The sequence below is a fragment of the Eublepharis macularius genome, chromosome 7, assembly GCF_028583425.1.
Source record: "Eublepharis macularius isolate TG4126 chromosome 7, MPM_Emac_v1.0, whole genome shotgun sequence".
NCBI classification, from domain to species: domain Eukaryota; kingdom Metazoa; phylum Chordata; class Lepidosauria; order Squamata; family Eublepharidae; genus Eublepharis; species Eublepharis macularius.
Genome location: NC_072796.1, coordinates 73,790,277 through 73,806,494, shown reverse-complemented (window position 1 = coordinate 73,806,494; position 16,218 = coordinate 73,790,277). Strand labels below are relative to the sequence as shown.

Below are 16,218 nucleotides of genomic sequence, written 5' to 3'. Positions count from 1 at the left end.
AATTGCCTCTTAATGTTTAGTACTTAAAGACAAACACTCCTGTTAATTTGAAAAGGACTACTTGTGAGCAGATGGCTCCATATTTTAGGAAACCACCACATCTGCAAATAGGTATATATTGCTTTTGCAAAAAATCAAAGTATAACAGAGAAGAGTAAATGAATGCCCCAATGGAATAAACACAATGTGAAAGCTATGATCAGAATTGAGACAAGATATTTTTATCTGTTGTCGTACTTGATCATAGTATATGGCAGGGGTGGCCAAATTTGCTTAATGTAAGAGCCACATAGAATAAATGTCAGATGTTTGAGAGCCGCAAGACATGATCCATTGAAGTGACTTCAGATGAAGAGGTGGGTTTGGAGGAGTGTCCTGAAAATGACATCAGAGGAAGGGGTGGGGTTTTGGTGCAAGATGCTGGATGTGACATCATCAGAAGGAGTGGAGCTTGGGAAGAGCCATCAATTGGCCTTTGACTTGGAAGTGAAATCACAAAAGTGATGTCACATTCTTGCTAAGCTTCACCCCCAAAGTCCCCAGGTAATTTCTGAGTCAGACCTGGCAACCCCAACATTTTTATTGAATATATGAAAGTCATGGAAAGAAAGAAGGAAGGAAAAAAGGAAAAGGGAGGGAAACACATGGAAAGAAAGAAGGAAAGAAGGAAAGGGAAGGAGGGAAAGACATGAAAAAGGAGGAAAGGGAGGGAAAGGAGGGAGGGAAATAAACTAAAATAAAATGTATGGCCACGGCAATACTCAGAGACCACCAGGAGCAGCACAATATGTCTAGAAGAGCCACATGTGGCTCCCGAGCAGCAGTTTGGCCACCCCTGGTATATGGTAACCTTTTGACAAAAAAGTGACGAAACATTATAATCCTCAATACAAAGGGGAGAGAGAGAATCTAGCTTCAGAAAAGGGGAAGTGGTCCAAAACTAGATTGGAGACAAGCAATATTATTTTCAATGAGTCAAATGTGATATGAGAGAGGCATCACAGTCCATGATAGGTATACTTATTCAATTACTGCTTTTAGTAAACAGCTCATCCAAGTTCTCACTACAATGATGGGAATGTGTTCCATTATTCCATAACCCTAAACTAGAATGGGCTACTTTCCCTCTAGCTTCCCCTCAATGCTATCATGGTTCCCAAGAAAAGGTACTCCTATTCTTGCCCAGCTTACAACAGCTATCTCAGTGCACTTAAGCTACCTGAGTCATCTATTTCAGGATCACCAAGATTGTTGAGCTGGACTGGGAATGCTTCAAGGGTCTCCCCACTGCTTTATCTGGACCTCAAATCCCCTGAGGTAATAATTGTTGCTATGTGGTTTCCTCATTTTTTGCCCACAGTAGCAAGGCACCTCACCTGTACCTTTCCTGGTCCTCTGTGGTACAGATGCACTCCAATGTGATGGGATCTTCAAGAATGTTTAGTCAACATTTATAGCCAAGCAAAGCAACCCTACAGACTGCAGGGTTAATTACTGTACCCAGGGTGTCCAATGGTGCCATCCACAGAAGCCATCATTTTAAGAATCTCGGCAACTTAAACTGAGAAGGTAACACCAGAAAGTATGTGGGAAACATCCCATGGGAGTCAGAGCCAGAGGGTTGGGCAATACACTTTCCCCAAGAATGGTACTCAGTGCCCCGCCCCGTAAAGAGAAGTTATGCAAGATAGTGAAATACAGGGGGAATGGCTTACTTTATATAATTTATAAGACTTTTCTTGGCACATAATTTATACTGCTTTGAAAGAGAATCCAGAGTTAGTATAGACTATTGCCCAGCCCTGGTGGGCTCTTATTTCTGAATCCAAGTTTTAAATATATATTATATGAATGACTTCTTTGTCTGTAAAAATTACATTTCATATCAGATTAATATTCCCTTTAGACTGTTGATATCCTAACATCCTTGAAATTTTTGTAACTTGACAATGAACTTTTCCTTGCAAACAAGGCAAGCTGGGTTTAACTGGAACTTTAATCTGAGAAAAGCAAACAGGGCATGCTAGTTTCACTGGCCCCAGTGATACTAGCCAGTGAGGAGAAAACAAAAAGCAAAGGGGACATTATTAAAAATATCTGCCAATCTGATAAACCCTGGAGGTAAAATAACACTCTAAGAACAAGCTGAGGGCAATTTATTTGCCAGCTGCAATAATCACTGGCAACTGGGCACAAGAACTTCATCATCTTTGCCAAAACACAGTGTGTTATAAAATATCCAAGCTGAGAGAGCTACAAGGAAGTACACTACATTTGCCCTTCTGGAAAACATTCTATTTCTCTGTACTTCCTTTCCCCCTTCCTCAGAATGACTAACATACAAGTGAGTCAACATACAATGGCAAAAACAAGTCTTGGTAAACTGGATTCAGTTATGTTAGTTCCCACGCTAAGCAGTGAGCAGCTAAGTTCTGCACCATAGTTCTATCAACTATAGTAGTTTGATGTCTCATCACAAAGCAACTTCAAGCTTCTATTTTTCATATACTAATATTTATGGAGAATGTAAGTAAGAAAAATTAAATGAGAGATTAAAGAATTATACAATTATTAGAACCAAAGCCTACATATAAAGAGCTACGTCCAGACAACTGCTCTCCTCTGTACTTACTAAGAGTCACAAAAGGAATCATCTACAAATTTAAGCAACATTTTTAAAACATGAGGATATTTAAAAGGAGACAGGTATTTAGATGATAATAAAAAAGAAGTGAAATCTGACTCATTATCATGATTTAGAATCCTCATTTCTAAACAAGAAACAAATTAAAATTTATTGAAGCACCCAAATTTGAATGTCACAATAAATTTCAGTTTGTTTCAAACCAAATCTTGGCCCTGGTATTATGACAGGAGGCCAGGAAAGGGAGTACGTGAGCCTGAAAATAAACCAGGCCCATTCTAATCACAAACAAACTGAAGTTCACTCATCTGAAAGCAGCCAATTTGATAATATTGTCACTGGAATATGATGTCTAGCAGGAGATAGAAAGGAATTGGCAATGGTGGACGTGACAGTACAAGCAATGATACAAAAAACATAAAATATATCATGATAAAATGCAAAGAAAAAGCAGAACACAAAATGAATATTTATTAATAGGGCTGGCATCACCCAAGATATAAGAATATAGATCCCTTGTTATTTCAAGTAGAATCACTTGTCTTTTGACTATAGATATCTAGAAAAGTTCTTAATATAGACACCTCTTCATATTTGGCATGATGGGTCCAGAGAAGAACATACAGAGCTAGACAAAATGATACCTTTTATTTGACCAATTTACACTGGTGGACAAGTAAACGAGTATACATAACTCCGTATCAAGTTTACAGCCAATGATGAATTCTATTCGGCTTCAATGCAGCTACACTCCTAGGCAAATAATTCAGTAGAAGGTAAATACTGTGCTAACACAGGTGTATCAAATACACCTTTCCTTCATCTGAAATATTGAGAGAACACATCTTTCAATCTACCCAGTCCATTAAAGTTTGCCATTTGCAACTATAAACCAGTGCAGACAACACTGTTAACACTACTGCCAATTTAGGCACAGTGAAGAAGAGGAGGGAAATTTTGCTTAGAAGGATGAGGGGAAGGACATGCAACCCCACTCATTCCCATGTTCTTAATAATGGTTAAAAACATCTATATTAACTTTATGCATCTTGCTTACCTCTATATAGCAACATAAATGTAAATAAACCTTCACATTTATCAAGCAGCTGAAAACCAAAAATAAATCGATTTTCAAGAGAACTTTCCTAATGAGAAAAGAGAGTCAGTGCGGTTGTAATGGTTAGAGAATTGGACCAGGATCTGGGAGACCCGGTTCAAATCCGCATGCTGCCACTGAAGCTCATTAGGAGACCTTAGGCCAGTCACACAACCTAACCTATCTCACAGGGTTGTTGTCAGGATAAAATGGAAGAGAGGAGAATCATGTAAATCACCTTGGGTCTCCATTGGGGAGAAAGGTGGGGTATAAACGAATAAAGGCTACATATGAAAACTTCAGTCTCATCTAACCATTTGACTGAAGGAACTCATTGCCTTTTTGGCCTGTAAGGAGCTCAAACATGTAAGCTGCAGTTCTCTGATGACTGTTGTTATGCCTCCTTGATTCATTTTAGTGGAGCTTGCACAGATTTTTTCATAAGACACACAAAAACGAACATATATTGGGCAACTGCCGTGTTCCATGGACTGACTCTTTGATTGTCAAAAACTCTAAGGGGCATAAACAAGGGCTCGACAGGGGCTGCCACCAGAGGCCGTCTCACCTGCCACTTCCTTGATCATCATCTGCTTCTGGCTGCCCCTCCACTGCTTATCACTGTCCACCCACTATCTCCACCCCTATCCAGCAGCTGGAGCAACTAATATTCCTTTCCTTCATCTTGAAATACATCTCCAATGTCATTTCTGCAACTTGCTACAGAGTTTTTAAAGATGCCTGATGAATGAAGGAGCGTTAGCTGTTCCAGCTGCTGAGTGGGAGGTGGTAAAGAAGAAGTGATAACCATGGTGACATCAGGGGTGAAGGCAAGGTATCATCAGAGGCTGCCATCCCCCACCATCTGCCTCTCAAGACCACCTCATTCCATAGCTTGCCATGAGACTTAAGTTGTAGCATAATCACTACTTTGCCATTCCTCACCTCTAGGACACAGTGCACTTCCATCTCCTACCTGTCTGAGTGAACCCTGTCTTGTATCCATTGGCTGCTCCACTCTCAGGGGTCGTGGATGGAGATGCTGATGGATTAGGTTTAGCAGAATGGCTAACAGCAGATGATTGCCTGCTTCTACATTCTGCAAGTGAAGCAGCTACAGTACATATTAAGGCAGCCAGCATTACAGAGAGCAATTCAGAATAACAGATGTTAAACACACAAAAAGCACAATGCAGCATACTGAAAAAAGTACAGCAAGTAACAAAGTTTAGCCAAAATTACTATACTTGGAATTTTGCCAGCTTTATAATCAATGCAGCAAATATGATACTATGTTTCGATATGACTTCAAGGAGGGAAGAGCTTCACAGAAAATGGATTTAGTAACAAATACCGCTAGCAGCACCATCCTATGAGCCTTTACTCAAAAGCAAAAAGTCACTAGCATTAAAAGAAAGGCCCCTGGCATCTGAGCAGCATCAGTATTACTCAGCATACCAAAATAGCCAGTATACTGCACCATTGAAACTACACTGCAATAATGCAACTATATCATATAAGCCACTTTTTAAAAGTGAGTTTTATGAGTCAGGTCACATAACTACACATACTGTTAAAGAATATTATACCACTTGATAGTTCCTGTTCAAGAGCTGTTGTCATGAAAGCCTTTTGTAAGCAGCCATAAAATGGGGTGGTAGGAGTACTTTCAGATGGCTATTATTCACCCCAGGTGCTGATTCCCTCTAATCTCTTTGAAATATGAAAACTTATTATCCAAGTAAAAATTTCCTATGTGTTTCACTATAAAGCTTCTTGAGGGAAATCCACAACTTTTTCTTATCTTCCTCTCTAGTTGCATTTCGGTTGTGTTAGAGATGTGAGGGCCCAGGGGAGAGAAAAGGGAAAATGGGGGGGGGCATTTTTCCAATTTCAGGGAGCACTAAAGAGAAATTTCTATGAAGTATCTTCTCTTTTAGAATGAGTAAAATGCTTCTTATGGCAAGGATTTTCATACTCAAAAAGAACTTGTATGAAATATTTTCTCTTTTTGGGTGAGAAAAACATTTTCTTGCAATTCGGCTCTCCCAGCAGCAGCATAGCTGCTCAAGCTGGGAGCCGTCATTTGCAGCCCCGCCCGGAGGAACGGAGACAGGTTCCCTTCCCGGGCATACGGGGCTTTGCCGGGGGGCGGAGCCAAGAGCCTGATACAGGCGGCTCCGCTTTCCCCCGGCGTCAGTTGCTTCGAGTGGCACTTCCCCAAGGGTGGGGAACAGGGTCTGCCATCAGTGTGGTATGCTTTTGGCGGCTACCATAACACGGGCAGATGCCTGCTGGGATCTCCAGGCACAAGGCCTTCCCTCATGCTAGATGGCTGGGGTGTTAGGTACTTGATGGGGGGATCCATGGCCTGGCTGGCCGGGTTGCAGTCATTCGTGAGATGGCCTACACCCAGGGCTTTGGGGCTCACCCAGGCAGGTCAAGGCGGAGATCCGGAGTTGATCCCGTGGCTTGACCTGTACTGCTTAGTTAGCCCTTGCCATGCTTTCTGTTTAATGGTCATTTTAATAAACGGCCCTTTAATTCCAAACCTGTGTCTGTCTCTTCATTCCGGCTGGGGTTGCAAAGCATTTCACTCATTCCAAATGTATAGTATGAAAAAAAAAATGAGGCTTGTCTCAATTTTCCAGTGGAAAAATTGGGTCATTTGGAGAAACACTATAAAACCAGTCCAATACTGTAAACATATACTATATTGTCAAGATTTTTCTTTAAATGTAAGTAATTTTGGCAACAATGAATACGCAGTAATGTGTTTTATGATACTATATTATTAAAAAGTTCAGTGTTTTCAACATTATAAAATTTAACTTAATATGCTAATATGCTGGCAGTGCTACCAGTTATGATTCCATGATAAAGTTTCTGTTCAAATAAACACTTTATTTTGTTCACTACAGAAATTGTTTTCTACCTTCAACTTTTAGTAAAGTATTGTGTTAATTTGGCATAGGATACAATTCTCCCTCAAGTATTGAATATACTTGCAATTTTTCTTTAGAAAATGTATACTTTTAAATTCAATAAATATGTCAAACAGTACAATTTTGTGTTGCCTAACTTATAAATGATTCATTTTATGTTGTTCAAGCAGCAGAAAGTTTGATAGGAAAGTAAATACTGCGTTTATTTCAATTTTCCCCAATCTTCTGCTTTTTTTTCTTGAAAAGAAACAGAAACACACATTTTTCCCCATCAGTTCAAAATTTCTAGGAATTGTATATCTCTAGCTGTGACTCAGCGGAATAAAATCCGGTTGGTATGCAGATGGCCCCAGGTTTTGAAAGGATTGGGTAGTAGATTATATGATAAGCTGCTACCTAAGATCCTGGAGAGTTGCTGCCAGTCTGAGCAGACAATACTGAACTTGATAGACCAACGGACTGCTTGTGTGCAAAGCAATTTCATGTCAAATAACAACTCTTATTTAGAAGGGGTTTTTTAGATTATGCAGTCCAGCAAGGGTACGGTTACCAGGTCCCCCAGGGTCAAATAGGGGGTGCAGGAGGTTGGAGAGCAGCATGGTACTCAGCCCCCTCCCTCCATCCCTCATCCCACTGGAAAATGACATCATTTTACAGCACAATAGGGGAGCTGCATATTGCTCTGAAGCCCAGTTCATTAAGAATCACCCATCTGGAGACCATTTGTAATGAAATGAGCTTCAGCACAATCCACAGCTCCCCCATTGCACCAGAAAATGTACACTTCTCCACCCAGTGCTTCCCCCCACACTGGCCAGCTGAATGGGGCCGGGGGATAGCAATATAATTCTAAAGAAGGGAAATAAGAATAAGATAAATAAAGATAGGTAACAAAATGAGAATTATAGTGTAGATTCCTTGACTGCAACCAAGAGAGAAGTCAAATTCTTCCTTATATTTGTAATTTCATTCATTATAATACCACCTTTTTTAGAACAGTGAAACTTACAATGATTTTGTATCCTGCAACTATCTGAATCTGTTGGGCCAAAAATGTTTAACTGGAGGAACAAGTCTGCCATGCAGAGCATCAATTTTATGATACAGTTTCCAACAGGTACTGCATGTAGCAAATGTACTGAGTGATTAAATTAGTTTGAAGATTCTTGTTAATAAATTAATTATTTAAAAAATATTTTCAAAGGTGCAGATCTTCCTATTGTACTATATTCTCATGTCTATATTATGAACAACCCAGCACCTGTTTTAAGGATGGTTGACAGTCATTTCCCAAAACGGTCACATCGTATTCCTCTATACTGATGAAGCTGTGGTATTATCCTGAACTCAATTGGGTTTTAAGCATCTATTGTCAGCATTTGTGGCTTACTGTGATTCTAATTTGTTGTCTAATATCAATAGTAATATTGTAAGGCTTAAAATGAGAATAGCAAGATTTGGGTCCAGTAACACCTTAAAAATCAAATAGATTTTCATGGTATGAGCTTTCCAGAGTCAGGGCAATTTTAGCCCACATATGCCAAATTTTGAATGCAGCAACTATAAATAGATTACTAATGTAAATACTGCGATATTTAGATATAATTCACCAGATACAATACTTTGCAGTTGAAACTTTTCTAAGTTGTACCAATGCACACTGGCTTTAGAATAAGCATACATTAAGTTTCAAACATGGAATGATTCAAAAAAGTCTGTTAGGAGCCCCCAAACCTCCTTTTCTCTTAGTCCTGTAAAAACTTTTTGTTATAACTAGGAATATTTCAATGCAAAGTATTAAGGAAGGATTACCATTGTTTAAGAATTTAATCAGGTATAATAACTGGGATACTTTAGAAAAGAAAATTAATTTTAGGAAAACACTCATTTAACAACAACTCTGCCAAATTATGAAAAGTATAGTTTTGTTTCATGCTTTAAGGTCTTCCATCTTTTTCATGGAAGGGCAGAAAAGTGGTTCATTTTAATTAAAAGCTTATACTTCAGTCTAATATGGATACCTAGGTATTTTCAGTGCATAATTAAATGAGATACTTTGAAAATGTTCAAACTTCATTATTTTCTTAATTTAGTATCAAAAGTATCAGATATATCTAACTTTACTTTTAACCCTAGAACCTTACTGAATCTATTAATCCCTTCCTGAATTAGTTTCCTAAACTAACTCAGAGTTAGATGTGAAGGCAACATTGTCTGCATACCAACCAATAATATGTTCACAGTCATTAACCAAGCTCCCTTAATATCTTTATTTTACATATGTATTGGGGCAGATCCAACCATCCTCCAAATAGCCTTCTTTCAGTTTAAGAAGCCTTCCTTCCAACTTAAGTAGCTCTTCAGCCAATGGAAGAGCCACTTAACTTGGAAGAAAGCTCCAAACATAAGCCAAAAGGAAAGGTGAGATATAAATCTTAATATATAAGATCCACTACATTATGTATGTATGTGTGTATGTCTACCGAGGATGAAGAAACATGAGTTTCAAATTAATGCCAGTAATTTGTGACATATGAAGGCAGGTATGTGGATTAACTATAGGTTTCCTGCACACAAACGGAGATTCTAATGGCCAGACAAGACATTATAGCATCTATAGGTCAAACCCATGAATGCTGTAACTTCTAGTTTGGCGCTAAGATTAAACTGTATTGTAGAAGATAGGTTTGCAGGGAGGAAACTTGCTCTGATAAACCTGCTTGCTTGCATTTGCATGTCATGATTTACAGGAGTTTGTTTCTCTAAGCCTCGCTGGCTTACAGTTCAGTATAATATCTAATGTTAACTCATTCATTATTATTATTATTTACTCATTCGTTCAACTTCTTTACATGCTTCTGCAATTGATCAATGCAATGTGGGAGGAAGCAGCTCATGCAGGCATTTCAAATAGCTAGAGTTTTCAAGGTATGTTCACAATGATTTATGTATAAACCTAAAAACATATGTGAAAAATACATGTTTGAAAGTTTGTGCACCATGCAGGCATACCTGTCAAAGATCTGGGACTGGCTACAGGTCTCTGATAAGTGTATAGAACAGCTCTCAGGTGGCTGGTATAAGCCTTGAAATGATGACCAAAGACACTCAACCAGACTCTTGCACACAGTTGAAGAGTATAATTAAAGAGTAGTTGTGGATTATATACCATAACAGAGAATTCCCCCTTTTAAAAACTATGATAATCAAAATTAAGATAAATTGTTTTGAGGCCTGTCTTAATTTTAGCTTATGAAGCTTGATTTCATGCTCCATAACAACCAGGCATAGGCCTACCGATCAAGGCTCTTGTTACCTTTCCAGCATATAAGAGGTCCCTTTGACAGCACACCTTGGGAGCTTCTTACTAGGTAGTACTTTAAGTGCTTCTGCTTCTTTGGCTGAGTGGTAAGCTTCAGGTTAATGTGGTTTGAAAATTCAGTGAAATATCGAAATCCTTTTTCTCCACAGCCTATACAGTTTCCAGAAAAACCTGTGTGGAAAAAAAAACATTGCTTGTCAAAGTATGCTGCAAAGCAAGCTGTTTTATTGCTCCAGCTCATTTTGCTCTTATTAACTCGATGCACCAGTTAGCCACTTAGCACATACTGTACCATGTATTTATTAATAGGCCTCTCAATTGCACACTGTTAGGAGTAAGCACCAAATAAGCCATGGAGGTCTGTCACCATTCCCTGCTATCATGGTTCTATTGGTACTTATATCTTTTAGATCAACACCTCAAAAACAAATCATCTAAGTCTCCAAAGAATTAGGGTTGAACAGTTCACAGTTCTATTAAGATACCTGACATCCTTTCACAAACCATCTTCCTTTAACAGGGTTAGAACTGATGTCCTATTTCCTTCCTGGAATCGATTTCATTCCTGGAAGTATTCTTCTATGTACTGATGATACTGTCTTAGTTTGCCTTGCATTTTCAGTTTTCTCTCTTTTGCTTTTATGTGAAAAAAGGGATTTAAAGTAGTCACACATGATGGGAAGGACAAGGGGATAAATATCCTGTCTGGTATATAGAGCTCCTTGATGTAAGTAGTAATCTACATTGTCATAGAAGACTTTTGCCTCCTTGGGCAAAAGTTCTCCAAGGCACAAATAAGTAAATATTTGAAGCAAAACACTTAGTCCCATTGAAACAGAAGTTGAAAGCTCATCACGCTAAAGAGATTACAGTACTCTAAACATAAAAGGCTTCAGAAGAAAGGTCAGCAGGTCAAACTAGTTTTGCAAGGTGGCCTAAATTACACTGGGCAGAGTCAGGGCTATATATTATCCTCAATCCATTGTAGATTTCCCACTGATTTCAAAGAGAGTTTTGCAGAAGGCAAATGACAGACAGTGAGGGAGAAGTAACAAAAGGAATCTTCTCAACATATTCTTTTAGTGACTATAAAACATGATTAGGCAACTTCTTCACTATCAACAGCTATGCTGAGAATGCCTTACGAGTTACAGTGTCCTAGTAACCTTGACTATTTTAGTTGACAATTCACATTTAGTTTTATAACAAGCAGAAGTCAACTACATACAATAGTCAAGACAAGTATTCTACAGCATTCTTTTCTTTTTAGACCCTCAGGTGTATTGAAATATGATAAATTACATCCAATGAACAATCTGCAACACTTTAAAAAACTTAATTGGGATTCTTGATTCATGGGAACTTTTGCTCCCACAATTAATTTCAGCCCAAAAGGGCTGGAAAATGAAGTACAAGTTTGTGAATTTCCTAATATTGCACAGGCCAGAAAGAAAGTTCCCATGGATTGTAGAATCCTGCTATAACCTATCTAAATTTGAATATTTTATAAACAAAGATAATAATAACTGGGCATATATACCACTCTTCTAGAAAGATTAAAAAGAGTCCAGTAGCACCTTTAAGACTAACCAATATTATTGTAGCATAAGCTTTCGAGAATCAAGTTCTCTTCGTCTGACTATGAGAACTTGATTCTCGAAAGCTTATGCTACAATAAAATTGGTTAGTCTTAAAGGTGCTACTGGACTCTTTTTGATTTTTCTACCACAGATTAACATGGCTAACTCCTCTGCATCTAGAAAGATGAGTGTCCCATGCAGAGTGATGAACAAAGTCACAATAACCTGGGGAGCTGATATTGAGAGAAGTGGCTTACCCAGGGCCACCCCACTAAGCTCATGGCAGTAGTGGAATTTGAACCAGCAAAGTGCTGGTTTGCAGCCTAAGCACTTAACCGCTAAGCTACAGTGGATGCTTAATTGCCAAATTGATGCACCATTATTGATGGTACACACGCAGTCCAAATTTAGAAACAGATCCATCAGAACTTGGAACATGAAGTCTGCCTTGTAAGAGCAACTAGAACTCCAGCACAAAGCAAGCCAAGGCCTATTCCACAGGACAGAAATGCTGCACTGTGGGAATACCCAAACTGTCTCAAACTGATGCACGGGGATATGCAGCAATGGTCAGAAATGCAATTCTGAGCATGAGACAAGCCACATGTGCTGCACTTGTTTCTTTACACATTATAATGGTTCTCAGACCATAACTGGAATGCATATTGAAAGCAAATTTTATGTAGTATTTTTCTTTCCTATTCTGGGGCTGTGAAATGTTTCTCAGCTCAAACAAGTACTCATGTATCTTCCTTAGTAGTCTACCTTTTAAAAAGGAGTGCCATCTGACAATGGGAGAGAATGGCTATGCTACTAAGGAAGAAACTCAGGACAGTTCCTTATTTTAGGTGGCAAACACAAATGCTGCTTGTATCCTGCTGAGAAAAAACCCAAGAGTAGATAATGATAAACCAAGTTTTAAAAGGGTTAAAAAGTGTAAAAACCAAGTGTGGTTCTGGCATCCATTGTAAAGTATCCATCCATACATGACCAGGAACCCTGGTGTAGTCAAGGCACTCAGACACAAGTACACAGGCTCAGGGCTGCCAAGAGGGAGAGAGATGAGAGAGACAGAATTCCAGGAGCTCTGCTTTCCTAGGGGCTCTAGGAACTGAGACAAGGGCTGCTGCAGGATATAAGCAGCAGGGCTATTCTAATTAAGCATCTTGTGTGTTCTTCAGTATATGAGGTGGCCGATATGTGGCATGGAGAGGCTTAAAGAGAATCTTTGCCTGGGGGCCCATGTTGGAGCTCAGGACTCGGAGCTCTGCACAGTTGTTTACACACATTGGCCACATTTAGTTTTCTCTGGCAGATACCTTATTGTAAAAACAGCAATCATGTTTCCTACATGGAGTGTGGAGTTTCCCTCAGTAGTTACACTGGTATTGTACCAGACATAGCTCAGAAAAATACACTAAAAGTCTTAAAGTCTAGATGAACAACTAGGAATAAATAGAATGCCAGGAGGCAGTATGTCAATGTTCCTTTTATTTTTTACCATAACAGCGCAGAAGACTGTTCCCCAGGGTTTCATGGTAATTTTTGTAAGCCCCACTCCATAGGAGTGGGACTAAATGTAGATGGGCCTTGCCATCCAATCATTACGTACCCTCCCAAGTAAACAGGACTTGATTGGATAGCCCTGGTGAGCCTGATCTTCTCAGATCTCAGACGCTAAGCAGGGTTGGCGTTGGTTAGTAATTGGATGGGAGACCTCCACCGAAGACCTGGGTTGCAGAGGCAGGCAATGGCACACCACAGCTGTTAGTCTCTTGCCATGAAAACCCTGCCAGAGGTCATAAGTCAGCTATGACTTGAGGGCACTTTTCATCACCATCAATTGGACAGGCATATGTGAAATGTGGCTCCCCTGCCACTACAATAACATATAAAGATGCCCTACAACCAACATACATACATACAAATGACTGCCATACTGAACTAAAAGCACTAATCCATCTATTTCAGCATTGTTTGCTCTACCTAGCGATGGGTTTCAGGCAGAGAAAAGATTTTCCCAACACCCACTACGCAATATCCTTTAAGTCGAGATTGCAACTTTTTGCAGTCAAAGCACATGTTCTTCTGGAAAGCATTCCTTGTCATATCTTTCAGAATGGTGCTGGAAAGTGAGAAAAGAGATTCTAGATTTAAGGTGGCGATACTAGAAACAACCAACACAGGCACATTTATTACTTGGTAAGCATGTTTGCTACAAACTTCCCTATGAATAACCAGCATTTAACTCACAAAAATATGTCAGACTATTGATGCTTAAAACAAGTTATAGTGCATATTATTATCTACAGCCTCTAGGGAAAAGGTAATCTAGATTGTCCTATAACATTATATGAAAGTATTTTTTAAATTCCTTTTACACAGCTGACTAAATCTGTCTCTGTGCAATGAGTGCAGCATATCACACAGTTGCAGAGTCTTCAAGAATAGCAATGACTATTAACAAAAACATTGTGTACATCTCTTCTCTAACCCATGAGAGAGGGGGGGCATATTCCATACTCTGTACCATCATAATAGGTTCATTTAGGGAATGAGAAGCTGGTATAGAAGAAAAGTGACTCATGGGTGCCAACAGCACACTAACTTCTCTATATAACTTGCTAGATCTCATCTAGGGGTGTGCAAATAAAAAATAAAAAAGAGTCAGGCAAGCCGCATCGGAATCCCTTGTTTGACCCGCTTTGGTGTGCTCTGTAAAGATTTGGAGCACACCAACAAACTACCTCCCACCTCTTATTTCACCCGATGGGAGGGGGAGGAGGGAACCCTCTCCTTCCCCTCCCATTGGGTGAAATAAGCCGTGAGGGGGGGAGTTCAAACCCCACTGAGCATATCAGCTGCTTGGTGGGGTTTGTGGCCAGTCCTTTAAACTCCATCTGGGCTGTGGGGGAAACCGCCCCCCGTGACCCAGGTGAAGTGCAGAAGGGCCCTTTGCCGTTGGCTGGAGGAAGTGGGGAGAGTTTGAAGGGAAGAACACTCCCCAGCAGGCTGCACTCAGCCGCTTGTCAGGGAAACCCCTGCGGTTTAAATGTCCCTCTCCCTTCTGCACAGCGGCATGAAGAGGGACATTTCAGCCCCTTGACTCAAAGCTTCCTGAAGCAAATAGTTTCAGGAATCTTTGATTCGGGGTTCCCAAAATGGCCCCAGTATGCTGGAGCTGTTTCGAATCTTTGCGAATTGAGTCAGATTCAGGATGGATGGATGGATGAAGCAACATTACAAGAGGCAGGATATTTTGATGGACCCAAGAAGAACCCATAGCTACCTATTTAAATATTTTGAAAGTACCTACATGGGATAGCCTTGACATTACTTCAGGCTTTATTGAAAAAGGGCTTTCAAATGAATTTCAATATACTGTGGTGAGAAATCCATACCTAAACTTGGTCATGGAAAATATTAACCCTTAGGTATTATAAATTATTGTGGTATAAAGAATAGTAAAAAACATTTACCTAAAAGTGCATTTTTCCCATGGTCATCTGGCAAAAACCTCTTGTCAACAGCACATACAAGAATATGCTCAGGAAGATTTGGAGATTTGGCTCCTACCAAAAGGAATCCTGCTGGGATATCAATCTGTTCCATACACAGCGATACTAACCGCAAATCCTTGCCTGCTTGACAAAAACCTGGGAGGAAAAGAAATTTAATGAAACATGTATGGATGATTTACTGTTTTGGTCCACTTTCTCAGCACACAAGGTCTCTGATCATGATATGCCTTATACTGTTGCTGTTGTTTTTATTAAACAAGTGCCTGGCATGGTTCAGCATTCAAGCCCTCTAAAGTTTGCAAACAAAGGGAACTAGATGAACTAGCAGCAAACAAGCAAGTGTGGGACCCATGGAAAAAAAGGTGGCGCAAGCAGAGGGTCAGGACAAAAAAGAGAAACTTTGCACTCACACTTCTGCACTTGGATCTCACTTGCTCGGGGGGCTGATATTTTATTCCTTACACTGAAACTGAAGTGTCTTCTACATTGGTTCAATGTTTTTGGAAAGTGAGTTTTTTCCTGTTTCCCCACAGTATTGTGTTACATTAATGCACCTCTGCATATTCAGCTGGCTATTCACCTGTCTTTCTCAAACCTGCTTTCCTCAGAAGTTTTAAGAAACATCTCAGTAAAGCCTAGATTGATGTTGTGGGAAGGTGAAAATTCAAATTTTCTGGCTCATGTGGTAGACATTTTCCCTGACTCCGTCCCCATGTCAGGCATTTCCTCCCACCACCTCTATGAGGCTTTTTATTTTTTAATTTATTTTTAAAATCTGCACTAGAATATCGTATCAATATACAGTTGTATTAGTAGGCATAGCAGCATCTTTTAATTCTAGTAAGTATGTCTCTTGTCTCTTCCATTGTGGAAATATAATGTGGAAGGCATGTTTTTACAAGGGAAGGGAACAGAAACTTTTAAAAATGAAAGCTAGGAATTCAAAGAAACAGATGCACCTATCAGTAGAATAGTATATCAATACCATCATACTCTAGTGCTGATTTTTTAAAAAAATTCAAAAGACTTGATGACCCAAGAGGGGAGTAGTAATGTGGGGGACTGGGGCAGGGAGACTGCAGATAAACCTGTGACATGGAAGACTTGTTG

The 16,218-nt window shown here is 39.6% G+C and overlaps 1 protein-coding gene across 3 annotated transcripts in view; it reads right to left on the bottom strand.

Annotated features, from left to right (window-relative positions):
- The window catches only part of GREB1L (GREB1 like retinoic acid receptor coactivator), a 247,207-nt gene that overhangs the window by 125,450 nt on the left and 105,539 nt on the right, over positions 1–16,218 (bottom strand). For all 3 annotated transcript variants that reach the window (XM_054984549.1, XM_054984550.1, XM_054984551.1), the window contains 2 exons: positions 15,067–15,243; positions 10,002–10,178 (listed from right to left, as the gene is read on the bottom strand). In XM_054984549.1, coding sequence (XP_054840524.1) covers positions 10,002–10,178; positions 15,067–15,243 — 354 coding nt within the window. The remainder of the gene's footprint in view (positions 1–10,001; positions 10,179–15,066; positions 15,244–16,218) is intronic.